The following is a 12,667-nucleotide window of genomic DNA, read 5'->3' on the forward strand; positions in this document are numbered from 1 at the left end:
AAACAGTCAAATTACCCATTTCTGCTGTACCTCAGAACCAGCAGTAAGGATCACCTCTCTAAATCATAATTTTTTCAACTATCAGCATGTACTGATTGTCTGGATAGATGTTTTCACTGGTTTTAAGGCATCTCCAGGTCTTGTCATCGATACCTACATTGTAGGTATCTCTATGGTATAGAGGATCACACTGCAACCAAGCTCTGGGATCAAGAGTAAAGGTCGTACCTTAAAATGAGCTATTCCCCTCTTCATCTCTAAAATCCTGATAAGGATCCTAGACATCATAGGTATTACATGTACCTTTAGACATATGCAGTGTAAATATCGATATATGAGCCTGTCTAGACTCCTTGATAACCAGAGAGAGGGTTATTTCACAGCAGGTAAATATTAAGACAGATGTCTAAAATTAGGATTAATTCTTTTCCTTGACTATAAAGGGAGCTAATGGTAACTGGTTCAGCTCTGGGTATCTCCATAACAGATATCTAAAGGCAAGTGAGATTCATTTTGCTTCCCCAGAGGGGAAATTTGAGAACTTGGTGGTTTCTGACCAAGTTTGTAGGGGACGAAAATGCCACATCCCTTCTTAGGGAAGGTCATCACTCCAGCCGACCCTCGATGGCCCCCACACACTGGGTGTAGCCTTCGTTTTATAGCTGACACAGAAAGGCACAAACCAATGAACTGACCGAGGACAAATTCCCATTCCTCTACCTATAACTCAAGAGGTCTCAAGAATACAAACCAGCAACTGCTTTCTAAAGTTTTTCCTGGGGCAGATTTTGCTGGGATAGATTCACACTATTCCAACTGACTGATAGTCCTAAAGTACCCTTACACTGCCACTCTTGTAATTTTAAAGTACAGTCTTGTGAGTTAAATCAATCCCAAAATGCTAATGCCTAACCATTTATCTTCTTGGACTTCACAAGCCTGATTTGAACCCCTGGGATAACTTGGAGAGCAGGCAGATCACTTGCCTCACTTTTTATGTTTGAGATCTCTCTGGCAGCCAAGGGTTTGTTGGTAACTGAAGAGCTACATGCAACCTGTTACCTGTAGTGCAAAGGACTGTTCTGGCACCCAGACGTGGCCGTGACTTGGAGCTCCTCAAACCACAACCTCTGCACCGCTGGCAGATGCTCTGGCTGGTGCTGCAGGCAGGGGGAAGCACCTCTGCTTCCCACTCAGTGGCTGTTGAAAGATCAGGGTCAGGGCACCCTTCTGAAGTTGAAATACTCATGTCAGATGTTTTGCGTCTGTCTTTATCACTCCTCTCTTTGGGCAGATATTGCTAGGGCAGAAGTACAACACCTCCGTTGACTGGTGGTCCTTCGGAGTCCTCCTGTATGAGATGCTTATTGGCCAATCTCCTTTCCATGGCCAAGATGAAGAGGAGCTTTTCCAGTCTATCCGAATGGATAACCCGTTCTACCCTCGCTGGCTCGACAAGGATGCAAAAGACATTTTGGTGAAGGTAAGAAATTGCCACACATTGAACAAAAGTCCTTTTGCCAGAAATGTCATCTTTGATTTGTACATCGTCGGCTGTTGTTCAGAGAAAAAAAAAAAAAAAATAGTGTGATAGGACCACTTTCTTGTCTGTGAACCTCAAAGCACACCTGACCTAAGTCACAAGGCCATTTTTGTGTCTTCTTTCTCCTGAGATGTGATGATGGCTCCTCACATAACCTAAGTAGGATCACAGGGTATCAGATAACAAGAGAGATCAATTCCGTTGCAGAGCAATCCCTAAGGTGCAAGGCATGTTAACTCCTAGAAAAAATATTCTGCCAGACTTCAAGCTAAGAGTTACAGTGACTTTCTTGATAATTATGGCTTTGAAGCAGTTCTTGAGCCTCAGAGCTATGAGGACATCTAGGGTAGATTGGTTTGGTGTTCGGCTTGATTTTCAGTAGAGAATATTTTACATCTTTTCACTGAGCTAAAGAGCAGGAAAACAAAGCCTGAGCTGTGTCCTGAAGTGGTGCGGCTGCTCAAGATAGTAGCACCATGTCATCTGGATTTTTTGCATTTTGAATCTCTTACACAGCAATGCTTACTGCCCTATCTAAGCAGAGCACTCCTGTTTCCCTCTAACAGGCATCCTCCTCATCTTTTAGGTTCCCTTCCATTCAAACAGTGATTTTTTTCATTGCTCCTTCTCAGCCCCATGCCATTTAGCATTGTAGCCTTTCTGTCTCGGGATGCAAATTACTCTAGAGTTGAAAGATAATTATGCAATGAAGTCACGACAAATCTAACAAGTTACCTCCCCTCAGTTGGGCTTTGGACTGATGTTGAGCAGGATCTAAGCTAAGGCATTTTAACTTAAGATGGAGCAAGGTGAGAGAGCATGTACTGAGACTTATAATAGCTCAGCTTGATGTGAGTTAACGTGATTTTGGTCATATTTGACCTACAGTCCCTACCCTGAGTTTTGCATTTACGAAGTGACAGACATCATACAGCATTCCACTACCAGAGAACAGGAGATTATTTTAGCATCTGTGCTGTGCACGGCAAGGCTCAGATGTTTAGGTATAACTATAAAATTATAATAATGAAAACAACCAAAAGCAGTGGTTCAGGAAGATATACCATTGCAGACTGAGATTTTGAATGTCTATTCCTGAGACATATGCTGCCATGTTTCTGTACAAACAACCTGTACTTCTGTCAGGATTAGAGATAATCATCATCATCTTTATACTAATCAATAAACTTCCTTGCTTAGGAAAAAAAAAAAAATTCTCCAGTATGGGCTGTTCTTATTGCCACTGACTCTGGGTAATTACATATTCCACCCTACTTAATGTCTGTATTATCAGCACAGAATTTAACCCGTGGAATCTCCATTGCTGTGTAATCGGTTGTCTGCAGGATGCTTCAGTCTTGGTAAGGCTTTTCCCACAGCTTTCACCAAAACCCAATTCCTGGGGTTTTTTTCAAGCAGGCCTCAATACATCAGAATTTTTTGCTGCCACTTTTGGCTTTAGTTCTTTGCTGAGTAGTATCTCTTGTATGCTCGCCGTTGGCCAAATAGAGTAGCAAGAAAACTCCACCGTCTGTAACCCAAGTCCATTTTGAGATGACCTCCAACAGTAAAATGCTTTTTGAAAATTTGCCCTTACTTCTGAAGTAGAACATATTGTCTGTATTCGGGTCACCTGCTATCAAGTGTTGCCACTATTCCTCTTCATTGACTTTAGAGGGATCTAGGATCCCGTGCTCTATGGGCCAGCTGGCCTGGAGTCTCCAGATGTTTTACTGAAGATGTAAAGATTAATTTTAAACTATTCACAGCCACCATTATAGCAGTCCTTCAGCACTACATCCTGCTCAGGAACATTGAGAGGACCTGTGAAGCATTTAGCTCTCCTGACACTCTCCCTTGGAAACATTTCAGCTTCTTCCAGAGCCAAATGGCTCCTGCAGCACCATAAAAACTTCTGTGACAAAGGCTATATTTACACTAAACTGAAGAATGGGCTCAGACATGTGTGTAGCTGATGGTTAAAAGATATTCCCCCACTTCTAGCTTTTCCCTGTCTTTAGCAGAATTAGTCATCTAAAGGACTTGTAGACTGCCGTGTGCAGCAAACACAAGCTGAACTGGGAGTGTTTTGACAAAAAATAGATGCTTGTCAGCATCTGAGATAGTCAGTGGAGAGAAGCAAGCACTTCCAGGTGTCTCTTCTCATCTTTAAGTGTCAAAGGACCTAAAGGAGGTCAGATGATTTGCACCTAAGATGACTGGTTTTCCCTATTAATTATAGAGGGTCAAATACTGACACTCCAAGTGTCCAAAGGTATAGGAGGTGAATGCAACCCCACATAGGCTAAGCTAGTATTTTCACAAATTACGCTTATACTTCAACCATAAAAAATTTTCTGATAACAAGAAATTGTCCAGACAGAAGCTTACAAGTGCAATTCAGATATTTCACCTGTGTAGTTGCATAGTTGGATGCTCAGACACATATGTTGTTTCCACTGTAACAAATTGTCCTCTCTCTCCTGCAAAGAGAACATATGACCAGGGTCTCTCTGTTTTGGCAAGTTAGGCTAAAAACCTGAACTGGTTCCGCAATCAGAGATGTAGTAAGATAGAAAAGTTTTCATATTCTCACCAACCATGCTTGACTTTGAAGTTTGAGACCCTAACTGGTAGGACTGTCCTAATGAACACACAGCTATGGATGAAAGACTAAAGTATTTATCTTTCTTCAATATTCTAGCTTTTTGTGAGAGAACCTGAGAGGAGACTGGGAGCCAGAGGGAACATCCGCCAGCATGCCTTTTTCCGGGAAATAAACTGGGAAGCGCTAGAAGAAAGAAGGATGGAGCCTCCTTTCAAACCAAGAGTGGTAAGGATGCATCTTCTTTCAAATCCACCCATCTCGTGTCTTCCTTTCCTGAATTATAAATTTAAACCCTCTAGCACATGCTAGCCATCAGTCAAAGCCAGGACCTACAGTAATGTTATAAATTCACGGAGTCAGGATTTTAAAGATGCTTTATACTGGAATTAACAGTTTTAGGCACCATGTGAAGGCTTTCCAAATGCCCTCAAGCTTTCAGGGTTATCTCCTGGAGTTGCTCTGCACATGTAGTCTCTCTGTCTAAAAGTAGATGAAGGACCTTGGTCCCGGGCAGTCATAATGGAAAGTGTTGACTCTTATTTAAATGTCCAAATACAGATTAAAGTGTTCACAGGCTGTCTGATACGAGCAGCTAAAACCATCTACAACTTGGATCTACCACAGCTTCGCTCATTGTACGGTTATTGGAAAGATAATTGAGAACTATGTACATCTACTGGCTGAGCCGCCTGGCCTGATCATCATGACTACTACTTCGTGGTGACTATAAGCCAAGGTCTGGCCTGCCCACACCTGAGAAACCATAAATTACTCATCACTTTCTCAGTTACCATAGCAGGGGTCTAGATGCCACTTAAAGCACCTTCCCTTAACCACATAAGAACAGCCCATGCTGTAGGGATTGTTGTTCAATGCACTGCAGAAGTCAAAGAAGGCAAAGCACTTCAGGCAACCAGGTGGTCAGCTAAGTGAGGATAGTCCTGACTATTAATAACAGTCCTATTAAGCTATTACAGTCATATTAATAACAATAATATGACTTAATTTGACATGTGCATCATACTTTCATTTTAGAGTCCTTCACAAATGCTATTTAATTGATGGATCCAGTCTGCCGTGTTACAAAGCTGTACCATCCCTGCCTGGCAGAATTCATGGATCACAGGCTCAGCACCTCCTATATAATATTTATTCCCATTATTACTTCAGTAGGATGGCAATAAGCAAGTGATTAGCACTGGTTGCTAGATATTAAGAGCTCAGACAGAAGTTCACTGTGGTTTGATGTGTTATGGTGCATGGTTTGGGCTGGAGCAACTCATCATTGTGCCAAAGGCCAAGAGCAAATGCATTGCAGGTTCCCTGGCTGAGCTGAGCTTGCTCCCAACTAGTTGAACTGAGCTCATAGGAAGCAGCCTGATAGGGCCACTACCATTGTAATGAAGATCTGAATATTAATGGCTTGACATCAATATTTTTTTTTTCCTTTTCTTGAAGAAATCTCCGAGTGACTGTAGCAACTTCGACAAGGAATTTCTAAATGAAAAACCTAGACTGTCCTGTGCTGACAGAGCACTGATTAACAGCATGGACCAAAATATGTTCAGCAACTTTTCTTTTGTGAACCCTAAAATGGAGAAAATATTTTCCTGAGATCTGCCTTACTGAAGGTGTTCTCTGTAATGGTTTGAGAAACACTTTGTCAACTGAAGACTGTGCATGGTTATTTTTACCAAGAACCCTCCAGAAAAACACCTCAGTGAAAGTTTGTACCATGCCTGGAGGCTTCCAGCTTACTCCAGTCCATAACAGATGCCAGACACCCTTCATTAATGATGAAGTTTCTTTGTGGTATCTTTTGGTCTCTCTTCTCTCTTTTCCCAATGTTCTTGAAGTTGAGAGAACCTGAAAATAAGGAAGTGCTGTTCCCCGCAACTGTACACACAGCCAGTGGGTTTCTCTGTAAGAAAAGTGTATTTGAGCTTCTGGGGATGTCAGTGCCCACTTCTGCAATTCTCACCTAGGCTCAACCTTCTTCTGAAGGTCAAGTGGTTTGCTCAAGGCCTGAGGGTATCTGGGAAGGCTTCAGGCTGGATGCTTTGGTATCCCCCACTTGTACATGTGCAGAACTGTGCATGTGCGCACAGTTTTGAAGAAGCAGTTTTACTCCCTACACACTTTAAAAATAATCTTTGCAGGTGTTAGGATTCAGTTTTGATCTGCTGGGACAAATAAATTTTGCAGGTGCTTATTCCAGCATTTTTACACCTCAGTCAGAGGTGCTGCAGTTAAGGACTCAGCCCTGAAGGAGGAATATTGACGTGGCAAGTATCAAGATCAATACAGAAGAACAGTGGTTTACACTTAGTATTTGAGCAGGAAGGATGGGAAGCTGCAGTCCAGCAGAAAGCCTCAAGAACTTCTGTTCTAAAGCTTTAACTGTCCTCACACACACCAGGCTCAGAGCCAAAATCCAGACTGGGCTTTCTGGAGTTTTATCCTAAAACTGCATGAGAAAGGTGGAAGAGGTTTCCTCGAACCACTGCATTATCAAACTGGCCTTCCAGTCACAACAAAGGCCTATTTTACTTGAAAGGTAGTAATCAGTGTTTGCAAAGGTTGATATACTTTCTCTTGCTCTAAATGACATCCCAACTCTTTGCACGCACGGTGGACGTAGGCCAACAAACTGCACCCAACGCTCACAGCGCAGGACGGCATATCAGGTGAGGGTGGTCCTCCCATGACATTTTGCTGTGTGTTCTATCCCTTTGCAGTCTGTGGAAATGTAGATGAGTTTAAAAAGGTCTTTTGATGATCCTTTCACCACAGGATCCTTTAAATAAAGAAGCGCTGTTTTCTGAGATTGGAGAGATGTAGAACTGCCCAGTTACTGCTTGCCACTGAGATATCAGTTAAATACTGGGTCAAAATTAACTCACAGCCCAAGTAGAGGATTCTGTAATAGCTTAGACTTAGGGAGTCACCCAAGTTGGTGTTGGACTCTTAATTGAAGTGTATGCATTTGGAGCTTCGTTGTATCAACCCCGCCAGTCCATTGAGAAGATCTAGAAGGTGAGTCTTCCCCAAATCAGATTCCCTTCAGAGGGGTCTCTCTGCCTCTGCTGGACCAGGCTGTCAACTTGGACCTCCCAACAAGACAAATACAGCCTTGTGGGCAGTCCTGGGATATTGCTGTCAGTGACTACGGGCACTGAAACCTGCAGGACCAAGAGCAGAAGTGCCTAATGTCGACAAGAAAAGCGGAGCACCCTGAAAAAGGTTGCAGTCCAGTGACTCTCATTAAATCCTTGTTTGTGCTGTATGAAACGCAGGGGGCATCTGTGCTCACCGTTTGTGCGGCTGGTCATCCTGTTTAATTAGAACGGTTAACATGAATTTATTTTTTTTTTTAATGCCAGTGCTGTTTGTACAGTTTAATAAAATGTTGTGTACAATTGGAAAATAGGCATTGAAGGAATTAAATAGGGGCAAAGAACAGAGGTGCTTAGAAAAGCCATTAAAATGGCTCCGTGCTTTCTGGGGAACGTTCCCTGGGGGAATTTCAACCCATAAATACACAGGATCAGCAAGCATTTGAACAACTGCAACTACTCCACAGATGAGTACCTAAACCAAGGATTTGGCGGTGTGCAAAATTATCCAAGAAGAGAGTAAAATGTTCCTTTTTCACTGCCAGAAGGTGACGTGGCGGTACATGGGGTCTGGTGTCTCAAAGGGGTTGCAGAGCCAGATGTGCAGAGGTTCGTTACTACTAGGGGGTGATTCAGGCCATCTTCTTCTGACACCTGAGCGAGGCTGGATCAGGCAAGTCCTGAGAGGCCCTGACTGTCCACATGCTATGGATGGAGTCTGTATGGCCTGATCTGGACTAGAGATTGCACTTCTAAGCATTTGAAGATTGGCAGTAAGCCCCTTTAAATGACTGATAGGGATGTTTTCTTTTCAATGGCACAGTGTTTTGTGCTTGACACCAATGCAGGGACACCTCAAGAGCATAGACTAGGGAAATAGGGTGCTGAATCACCTCATGTGGTTAAGTAACTGAAGAGCAAGAGGGTTTAACACCTCTCTGACCAGAGGCAGAGCTCTCTGCACTCCAGCTGTGGTCTCGTTGTAGCTAAAGCAGCTAAACGTTAAGTGATTTGTAAAGGAGCACATTTGAGTAACTGCTAGAGCAGATGTGGTGTTAGGCTTACTGTAGGGCTTTTGACTCTAACCACAAGAAGAAGTGCCTGCTTCCCTCTGCAATCTTTCTTCAGTTTAAAAACCAAATAAACCCCTTGAGGATGGGGGGAGGGAGACAGGGAGAGGTGGGTACAAGCCACCATGAACGTGTGTGCTGTGTGTCTCAGCAGTGCCACAGCCTGAAAACCTTCCCAGCTGTGCCTGTGGTGTGCAGAGAGTGACGTGGTAAGCAGCAAGCGTTTTCCTGTGGTGGCCAGCGATTGAGAGATAGGAGCCGGTGAGGGCTGAAAGCCAAACACACACACACACGGAAATGAGCTGGAGCCCAGGGACTCACAGACATGCTCCTTTGCCTGGCACCTCTGTACCCATCTTGTCTGCTTGCTTTTTTTATTTTTTATTTCTTTTCCCCTCCTCCATAAAATGTTCATTTTATGGCATAGGAGATGGGGTTTTGCCAGGTTTGGTTATTCATTTGCTGAAAGCCCAATCCTGTTTGGGAGCCCCATGGGATCACAGCACTGCTGTAGGAGCATGACACCTGCAAACATCAGGGTCTGACCTCCAGCACCACCTACTTCAGTTCAGCTTTTGAGTGTCCTCACCATCCAAGTCTTGCTGCTTTACTCGACAGATGCACAAATTCCTACTTGTTGGCATGCACCAAACCAAACCTCAGGCAGATAAACAGGTTGGGATGAGTGGGAGTCACCAGTGAGCTACAGCCCTGATTTCAGCCCTCCTGGAAAGACCTCCAAGGTTCTTCCAGAGGAGGTTGGCTGGTCTCACAGCTCCTCAGCATGCAGCCCAGGGATATGGTTACCTATCCCATAGGGAAGACCAAGAACCATCCTGCATCCCACCCTTCTCTTGGCTGCCCATGCAGACAGGAAAGACGACTTTACCCTGTGGTTACCAGGCACATATTGCAGTGGAGAGGTATCACCAAAAGTCCCTGTTTACCAGTACAGCTCCAAACAGTGGGTACTGCAAGTAAGTATACTTCTCCCTTGACTATTGGATTTGTACCTCAGAGACTTAAAACCCAAGTGAGATATCACAACTGGGGTCTAAACTGCTCTCTCACTCCAAGAGATGCCAGCTCAGCAAGTGTATCACCTACAGCAGATAAGATCATAATCAATATGTGGCCCAAAACGTGCCTTGCAGTGTGGTGAAGCCAACGGAGATCTCAGCGCAGAGCACAGGAAGCTTTTCTACCTTCCTCTCTTACAAAGGAGTTTTATCTTTGCTGTATCACAGCAGCCAAGAGAGCACATGCAGAGCTGGTGAAGTACAGGAATAAATGTGTTTCTGGCTTTTCTGTAACCGGCACTAGTTGCAAGCCAGTGGTCCTGAACAGCTCAGAGACTGTACCTGACTCACTGGGGCCCAGTCCCTGTGTGGTAACACACGTGATGGAGTCCTTTATCCTCTATATTACCTTCATGTTTATATATACAAGGATATGAAATGATTGAAAAATGAAAGTGAAACAAAGAAGAAACATCATTGAGTTGTGGAAGATAAAACAAGCACAGAAAAAGAAAGTAGGGAAGAAAGGAGAGATACAGGTTGGTATAATCTTATGCGACACTTCCCTTCATTCAATGGTTTCAATTACAAGTCTGCTGGTTTTCTTCAAAGCCACCAGTATCATCCTAGAGTTGCTTTAGTAGCTGAAGCACGGGATGTTCAGAGATTTCACAGAGTGGGACAGACTGAGACTAGAACAGATGAATGACTCTAATCTGGCCTCCCTGGCAACACAGAGCAACCAGTCCTATGCTGACATCTCCCCCAGAAATCCAAGTATTTCTGTCCTGAATATGGATTCAGGTCCCAATTCAAATAATTTAATTCAGCTGTCTATGGCACAGGAATGCAGTTTAATTGCTGACCTTTACTCATTGAGCATCACTGAGGTACCCCCTGGGGTATCCTGGAGGACTTCCACTGAACATGGGTCTCTCCTACAACCGGTGACATATCTCACAGCCCTATTACCCCAAAGCACCCTCAATAGCAGCAGACACCTCTGTGTAAGCAGCTGAATCAAACCCGACTGAGCTCACCTACAACAGGCACCTGCACTCAACCAGCCAAGTCACTCCTTGTGGTGGGGACAGCATGTCACAAGTCAACACATCTGATAGCTTGGTTTTGGTTGGGTTTTTTTTTTTGCTTTTGTCACTGAGTTGCAAAAAAAAAAAAAAACATCGCCTTGACTCTTGTCCTGAAAAGCACCAGAAAAAAACACGGCCTTTACCATGGTGCTCACCAGCCTCCCAGTCAGAGAAAATCTACAGCTGCTGGCAGCAAAGAGCATGAGCCCCGTGGTGAGCAGAGTGGATCTATATGTGTGTGGTAGCTGCCTGTGGGACATTTGGTGGCACTGAGCTACTGAAACAGCCTGAACTAGAGGCTGGCAGTGTCATCGTGGTTTGACATGAGCCTGGTTTTCTGTAGCTGCTAAAGAAACTTCATGAAGGCAATTCTCTATCCTCCTGGTACATCCTCATGAAGGGGGACCAGAGGACACTGCATTCCCATTCCCATTGACAAGCATCTTCCCTTCTCCCATACCAAAGCAGTGATAACCATAGAGGCACACAGATCGGTGTTTACGGTCTTTTGAGAAATGTCTTTGCTTTCAGGCTCCACAAGGACATTCAGTTTCATTTCGAATCTGAGGATCTGGTGTATCAAAAATTCAAAGCACAGCTCTGCCAGAAATCTTTGTCTAAATCCATGAGGTGTACAAACCCTTAAGACCTTTTGAGAGTTCCTCAGAAGGTCAACAAGGCCTAGCTGATGTCTCAGTGGGGTTAAGTTGAAGCAAAACTGGACTGACAATATTCAGCACAACTTTGCAGAGAGACATGTCTTAGGGGAAAGATGATCCTGTGGTTAAGGTGCTACTGAGTCTTTGTAGACCTAGATTTTTTTTTGAGTTTTCCTATACATAATCTCCTCTGGCCTGGTGCAACCTAGGCTTTGTTTTTTCTTTCTCTGAATGGACATACTCTGTTACTCTAAGCTGCTCTGAACAGATGCTCCTGGAATGGAATTCAGGCTCAACTAACCAGAGTTGCCTAAAAGTATGTCATCTTTAAAGTTCATTGAAATTTAACAAGCTGCTTCTAAAGTAATCAGCTGTATTTCCTCTATTATCAGTGGAAAGAGTCTAAGAGTATGATTCATCCCATTATAAGACAGAAAACCAGAGTTGTCCACTGAACTTTCTCTCCCTCTATTTTCTAGAAAAACCGTCAAGTGCTGCTGCGTATGTATTTGTGCATCACTTTGGTGTTCAGTGGGGCCTTGCTCTTAGGTGGATATAGTAATGCTGCTGTATAAATAAGGAGAATATAAAAATGCCTCAGACAGCTGTGAATGAGGCTTGGTTCTCCCAAGTCTGGTGCAGAATGACTATGCTGTGTGTCATGGTGCCCAGGTCTCTGTTGTGGGACACTGGTATGGTAACTAGAGCTAGAAAAAGTCAAGGAGTTGATCCACCTCATCATTCACCTAGCTAGTCTAGACTTCACCAGTTTGTCTGTAAGACTGTTATGGACTTTGTTGAAAGCTTCACTAAATTCAAGATAAACCACGTCAGCTGCTCTCCCTTCTTTTACCAAACTAATAATTTCATTGTAGAAAGCTTTTATGCAGGTTGGTCAGATGTGAATACCCCTTCAGAAATCCTTGCTGACTATTCCTAATCACCGTCTTCTCCGTAGCAAGTTTGGAAATTGCTTCCCAGAGGATTATCTCCGGGAGCTTCTCAGGGACAGAGGTGAGGTTTACAAGCCTGTAGACTCCTTAGCTTCCTTCTTGCCCTCCTTGAAGATAGGAGTGACATTCACTTTCTTCTGTTCTGCACTCCAGTTGAAGACCAAAAAAGCTCCTGTTCATCTGTCTGTGTGGCTGGATATAGCCCAGTTGGTGTCTGCCTGCAGCTTAGCTTAGAAAGCCCCAGCTACTAAGCCACAGACATTTCCCACAGTCCATTGCCATAAAGAAGCTGTTAAGCCCTTTTAGGAGTATTTGGTAAAGTCCTGCAACAGCCACTGGTGGGTTGGGATCTAGCAAGACTATCCCCATATGTGCCTTGCCTGAACAGAGCCCAGGCCCATGTGGGAGTGCTTGGGCTCTCCAGCTTCAGCACGGCTCAACCTGCAACTGCACCCAAGGGTGACTGTGGGTAGTGAGTGATGCGTTGGTCTTTAGAGCCATCCAGGACCCCAGTATAAATGATATGTAGCATCCCAGGATATGGTCAAGCACTTAGCCTGAGATTTCTCATCAAAGCAATGATGTTGCCTCCAAAGCTCAAGTGAGTT

At 44.0% G+C, this 12,667-nt stretch overlaps 1 protein-coding gene across 1 annotated transcript; it reads left to right on the forward strand.

Moving 5' to 3' along the window:
• Window positions 1-1,254: 1,254 nt before the first annotated feature.
• Window positions 1,255-7,557, forward strand: LOC113490787 (protein kinase C theta type-like; the record flags this gene model as incomplete). The annotated part of the gene is made up of 3 exons (XM_026867369.1): window positions 1,255-1,483; window positions 4,248-4,376; window positions 5,610-7,557. Coding segments are annotated over 3 exons (514 nt in total), but the record flags the coding sequence as incomplete, so codon positions are not given.
• Window positions 7,558-12,667: the final 5,110 nt, after the last annotated feature.

Source organism: Athene cunicularia, unplaced genomic scaffold (assembly GCF_003259725.1).
Source record: "Athene cunicularia isolate RWA unplaced genomic scaffold, athCun1 SCF_3, whole genome shotgun sequence".
Taxonomy (NCBI): domain Eukaryota; kingdom Metazoa; phylum Chordata; class Aves; order Strigiformes; family Strigidae; genus Athene; species Athene cunicularia.